A 6,447-nucleotide genomic window follows, 5' to 3' on the forward strand; every position below is an offset into this window, starting at 1 on the left:
GACCTAAATTAGTCATAACTTTTCATGAGGCATGAATTCTGTTCTCTAGACTCAGTGACTATAGCTGTCCACTCCAAAAGAGTTGTCTGAAGTCATGGTCTCCTTTCCACCTCCATCAGGGAACTGATGGATATACCCACTGTCTAAGTCAGTACCTTATTCAAGCTTATTAAAACTGTGAAGGGAATAGTCATTTTAAAAATGGCAAGATTGCTGATTAGTTTACTTACTTGGTGTCTTGAAGATGTTTTACTTTTTACTTTACCTTTATTCAGGCTGCCTGGAGCCTGAAAACAAGAGCTTTGACAGAAATGGTGTACGTGGATGAAATTGATATGGATCAAGAAGGAATCGCAGAGATGGTGCTAGATGAAAATGCCATTGCTCAAGTCGCACGTAAGAATGACTTTCATTTAAATACATTGAAGCAACAAGAGCTTTTTTGGTCAGGGTTGTCATCTAGGATAAAACAGTACATACTGAGGTGACCTGATACGGTTTTTAACTATTGCTGCAAGAAGAGTTTTAGATTGGTCTATAGTTGCATGGCAGTGTTTTAGTACAATACATGATCTTGATGTAGCACATAGGCCTGTCAGACGAGGGTTCAGACAAATAGTGTTTTGTCAGCTTTTCCTCTACATCTCTGTACTCACTAGCTCTCTTCCATCAGTGCATTGATTTCTTTTACTACTTTCTGGCACCTCTAGGCACTGTGCGAAACTAGAGAAAAATATATGCCCTTGATGTACTGTGAATCTCACTCATATGTCTGTACTGTAGGCAACAGTCTGGCCAAATCTGACTTCACCTTTTTGTATCATTTGCCACAAACATTTTCTGAACTGATTTTCTCTCTTCTGCTTTATCCTACGATGTCCTCCCTTCCTAGGCCAGTTCTTCAGCCCTGTTATTGTGCGTTGTATGCAGCATTTTTCAGCTTCACCAATTCCTTTTCAAGAGGGCAGTAATTAGTAGTCTTCCTTGGCTTTTTGGCGTTATTTCTAGTTTTCTGTTCCTTTAGTACAATCCACCTGGGAATTTTTATGTATCTTATCAGATGTGGCTGTCAATCACCCACCATGTCAATAAATTCAAGGGAAGGTCTGGACAGAGTCCAGGACTAATATTTGAAGCATTACAAGTTTTCTCTCCTGGGTAGAAGTAGGCAATTGTGTATCTATCTGATTAGCTTTTTTAAAATTGCCATTACATGCTTGGTCACATATAAGCAGTCAAGCAGTACTCAAGTTGTGTTTATACGTTATGATAATCTAATTACATCTGTCTGTCTTAAAACAGCATATTAATGTAACGTAGACTTTGATTTTATGCCCCCTGTGGTAGAGACCATCTGCCAAGAAAGATAACTTGATGAATATTGTTGAAAAATAAGTCACCCTGGAAAAATACATTCATATTGTATTTAAACTGAAAAAAAGGTGACTTTCTGGATAGCGTGTCACAGATTTCAAAGCCAGAGAAAATGATTATGATGGTGTAGCCTGCACTCCTGAATCATTGAGATAAAACTTTACTATTCATGCTTCAAATCTACTAGATGTGCCTGAGCTAGTATATTGTTTTCCAGAAAGTATAAGAACTTCTCACAGAGAAAGAACCCCATGCAGTCCTTAGGAAATTACTAAATTTGCTACCTTTTGTAAGTGTATGCCATATCTTTAGTGGGAATTATCAGCTCTAGCTCCTGCTGTTGCTTCTTTGTGTACATTTTATACCTGATAGGAAATCTTTGTTTTCAAAGGCACAAAGTAAGTAGTTAAAACTGTCATTAAGTCATCTGGGGTTCTTTTCCTTGATAAGCTGAACATTCTTCTCATTCTGAGTTACATCTTTTAGTTTTTGAGTTGACTCTTGAAACTCTGTTCTTAATACTTTCCAATTAATCTGCATGCTTTTTCAGTTTTAGTCACCTAGACACAGTCCACTAACATATAGAAAATATGTTTTTCTTCTACAGTTTGATTTTACTTTCTTTATACATCTGAAGTGTTTTTCTATTACACTTTTATGTAAAAAGGTAAACACAGCTATCACAGAGTGCCGAGGGGACAGAGCCAGTATTTGCAGGGGTGTCCAGTGGCAGAACCAGAGGCAATGGGCACAAACTGAAACACAGGAGGCTCTGTCTGAAGATCAGGAAACACTTATTTTTACATTGAAGGTGACTGAGCACTGGCACAGCTTGCCCAGGGAGGCTGTGGAATCTCCCCAGTTAGAGGTATTCAGTAACCATCTAAACGGGGTCCTGGGCAACTGTTTTTAGGTGGCCCTCTTTGAGCCTGATTGGACCAGATGGCCTCCAGAGGTCTTTTCCAACTTCCGTGATTCTGTCATTCTGTGATCACTTCCACTTTTCCACAATTTAAGAAAAATGGATGCTTACTGACTGTGGACTTTTTCTTTTGCTGTTAAAGTGTGTTAGCTGTAGTTGGTTTTGACTCATGGTCTTTTAATATGGCAAATCTTCCAGGATAACCTTCCCCACTGGAATTACAGCTTACAGACTTAAAAATGTGTCTCATATTACAATTGGTATTGCCTGTACTTCACTTACTCAGCAGTTAAAATCCTTTTGCATCAGTTACATGTCCATTTCAATTTTGCATCTGTCCTTATCTTAGTTTCCAGATTAAACTATCCTAATAATGATTTTGATCTCAGTCTTGCATTATTAAATAATTACTAAATTGTATTGGGTCCACTGGAAACAGCTACTTTTCTGTAGTTCCTCTTCACACACATAGAATGAAATCTATCTTCCACTAGTTTTTAAATTTTTCTGATATTGCTGTCTTAATTTTCTGTCAGTCTTGTTTATTAATAAAAATGTACTACACCATCATTTTACAGAAAATTCCCAGTATGTTGCCTTGGGGCTTTTAACACCATCAATTTATCGACTGTGGTTGTAATCTTGTTTAAAACTGTTACCCTGACAACATATTTTTCAGAAACTTGTATTAACTGGCAATATGGATAATCACGGGTATTTCGGTAACTAGGGAGTTAAAGGAGTCGTCTGCAGCAATCACTAACTGCTGAAATTCTGCTCTGAAATTCTGTTGCTGTTAGTGGCCACATGCACTGCTGTGGCCTCTGGGTGCCTATTCATAGCTAGTTCAGTTGGGATTCCTAAAGTAAAGACTGAGTAGCCTGGGATGAGATCAATGGAACTAAATCCTGTGATCCTTCTCCCAGTACACCAAAAGCAGAAAACAATCATACTTACTTACTAAAAACATGTGTGGAAAAGGAATTTTAATGCTCTGCCTTTTTAATATTATTGTGATAGTTTAAAAAAAGGCTCAGAAAATGAGTCTAGTTCATTGTAGCCTGAAAAGTAGAAAGCCACTTTCTCCGTTTCTCAGAAGAGTGCCCTAGTTATTGTGTTAGAAACTCTGCTGGGTGGACTGTCCATCCTTTCTGTTGTGGAGTAAAATTCAAGATTCACAGGACTATAAAGATCAGCTAAGCAACAGAGATTCTAAGTACAGCCATCCAGAAGAGAGAATCCTGAGTTTCGGTCCTTATTTCAACATTACTTACATATTTAGTTGGTTTCCCCAACTAAAGGAGATCATGGTTAATACCTTTTTAATATATTATCTAATTTTAAATACAGCTGTAACCTGTTGGCTACTGTAATATTGGAGTCCGAGGTGCTTGGTATCAGCATGGATTAAAAAAGCTAGAAGGTATTTAGATTGAGTTAGAAGTTATTGATTTGGACAAGTCTGCTAAACTTGCTTAAACAATGGACTGGTAGTATCTCAGAGGTGATTATAGCTTGCGAGTGGGAGAGATAAGACTGAAAAAGGGGAAACTTGTGGTTTATCTTGGGGAAAAAAGGACAACCTCATTTCTTTTTGTACATAGAGTCATAGAATCATTTTGGTTGGAAAAGACCTTTAGGATCATCAAGTCCAACTGTTAACCCAGCACTGCACTGCCAACTCACCACTAAACCATGTCCTGAAGCACGACATCTACATGTCTTTTAAATACCTCCAGGAGTGGTGATTCAACCACTGCCCTGGGCAGACTATTCCAATGCTTTATCACCATTTAGATGAAATTTTTCGTAATATCAAATCTAAACTTTCCCAGTCTAACTTGAGGCTGTTTCCTCTTGTCCTATCACTTGCTACTTTGGAGAAGAGACTGACCCACCTGACTACAACCTTCTTTGAGGTGGTTGTAGAGAGCGATAAGGTCTCCCCTCAGCCTCCTTCTCTCCAGACTAAACAACCCCAGTACCCTGAGCTGCTCCTCAAAGGACTCGCTCTCTAGGCACTTCACAGTCTTCGTTGCCCTGCTCTGGACTCACTCCAGCACCTCAATGTTCCTCTTGGAGAGAGAGGCCCAAAAGCGGGCACAGTATTCAAGGTGTGGCCTCACCAGTGCCGAGTACAGGGGGACAATCACTGCCCTCCTCCTGCTGGCCACACTATTGCTGATACAAGCCAGGATGCCGTTGGCTTTCTTGGCCACCCAGGCTGGCTCATCTTCAGCTGGCTGTTGACCAGATGTATCATGGTAACAAACAGGGAACAGGCCAAAAGATATAATTGTTGTCTCTTGCTTTTAACCAAGTTTTTAAAACCATCTCTTAGGCATTCATGTAGGAGGTTAGAAAAACTGACTATAATCAAAGGTCAGTGAAAGTGATGGAAAATCTACATGCAGGAACTAGTAAATAAATTGTGGGTAGGGGTCCTACATGGGTCTAATAACATTGCATTCTACATGTGCCCTGTAGCTACTTTCTGCTGAAAGTTTGTCTTACTTACTCAAGTCCTGGTGCTGTTTTAGTCCCAGACAGAAAATATACCGTTTCAGCTTAGCATGATCTCATTTTCCAATAACTTCTTATGTCAATGCTATTTGTGCTTTTAAGATTTCTTGAGAATTGTTGTGGATTAAACTCAGTAGACAACTAAGCCGCACACAGCCATTCGATCTCCCAAAGTGGAATGGAGGAGACAGTAGGAAGGGTAAAAGTGAGAAACCGTGTTCATTGTGACAGGTTTCTTGCAGTAGTCTGACAATTTGTCAGTAGTGCAGTGCAATATTTGTTTTTTGCCGCCTTTGTCTAGTGCTGTGTCCCTGCAGCCTGGACAAAGAAATGTCCCGTTTATTGGAAGACTCAAGTATTTTCAAGTCCCCTGCACAAGGGTGTAGTATCTCAGCGTGAAGTAAGAAATGCTCTTATTTTATAGGACCAGGAACATCTTTGAAACTCCCTGGAACTAGCCAAGGTGGAGGCCCCAGTCCAGCTGTTAGGTATGTGATTGATTTTTTTTTTTTTTTTTTAAATATAACTTGTTACAAATGAGCAAATCTTAAATGCTCCAGATGTGTTTAAATTCTCTATTTATAAACACCACTCAATGTAAGGATAATGTGCTTAACATCTTCAGGCCAGTAACTCAATCAGGAAGACCTATTACAGGGTTTGTGAGACCCGGCACGCAAAGCGGACGGCCAAGTACTATGGAACAGGCTATAAAAACATCTCGAACATCTCTCACAGCTCGTCCAATTACAAGTGCTTCTGGAAGATGTGTTAGGCTAGGAACGGTAAGTTGTTTGATTCTGTTCTCAGAGTGATGCCTGTCTTGGTCAGAGTATCTGGTACAGTGACATTGTAGTTGACTTTAAAGCAGCATCTGAACTCAAGTTTGAAAGAGGTGAGCATTTCTAATTTTTTGTTTAAATTGTTTTCAAAGTAGGGTTTGAAAATGTTACTTCTTGTTAGTTTGCAAGACTGTTTGTATAAAAAGTGTACAAAAATTTAAAAATTCACATAAATTCTGAATTCACAAGTTGTGTGAGACTCATTTTTATTCACTGAATGCCATGAAAAGACTATGACTTGATTTCACTGTAAGTACGTTAAAATGTTCTACAGGTTTTTCACTTTACTGCAAAACAATTACTAATCTCTCAGTGTCTGTCACCTCAGGAGATAAGGAAAATGAACTATACTAGATTTATCCTGATTTATCAACAAAATTAGTTAACAGCAACTGGCACAAATATGTAATACATCGCATTAATGGCAAAATGTGATATCTTCTCACTATTGCAGGTATGAACTGATCTTCCTATATCTCTCTTGAAGACATTTTTTGTTATGTATCCCAACTGGCTTCAGTTCAAAGAACTGTTAGTCCAAGCTACATGCTTAGGCACATTATGGAAACAGTGGAGAGAGAAGAAAAAGGTAGTTCCAGGAGGAAATTCAGTAGCTTCTTTCAGGGACTGTATGGGAGTAGGACAAATCCATGCCTCTCAGAAAAGATGAAATTTTGTAGTAAGAGTCTGTACGTCACAGTAGAGCAATGCATCTACAAATGCTTTTGTTTGGGGATTTCTTGTGCACTACTAATATTTTGAAAAATTTCAGGGAAAGTGTAGGGA

The 6,447-nt window shown here is 38.9% G+C and overlaps 1 protein-coding gene across 1 annotated transcript in view; it reads left to right on the top strand.

Annotated features, from left to right (window-relative positions):
* Positions 1–275: 275 nt before the first annotated feature.
* The window catches only part of TTC8 (tetratricopeptide repeat domain 8), a gene marked incomplete at its 5' end in the record, with an annotated part of 29,374 nt that continues 23,202 nt past the window's right edge, over positions 276–6,447 (top strand). The window contains 3 exons of the mRNA XM_010132743.1: positions 276–396; positions 5,244–5,307; positions 5,445–5,604. Of these exons, the coding sequence (XP_010131045.1) occupies positions 276–396; positions 5,244–5,307; positions 5,445–5,604 (345 nt within the window). The remainder of the gene's footprint in view (positions 397–5,243; positions 5,308–5,444; positions 5,605–6,447) is intronic.

Source organism: Buceros rhinoceros, unplaced genomic scaffold, assembly GCF_000710305.1.
Source record: "Buceros rhinoceros silvestris isolate BGI_N320 unplaced genomic scaffold, ASM71030v1 scaffold2323, whole genome shotgun sequence".
NCBI lineage: Eukaryota > Metazoa > Chordata > Aves > Bucerotiformes > Bucerotidae > Buceros > Buceros rhinoceros.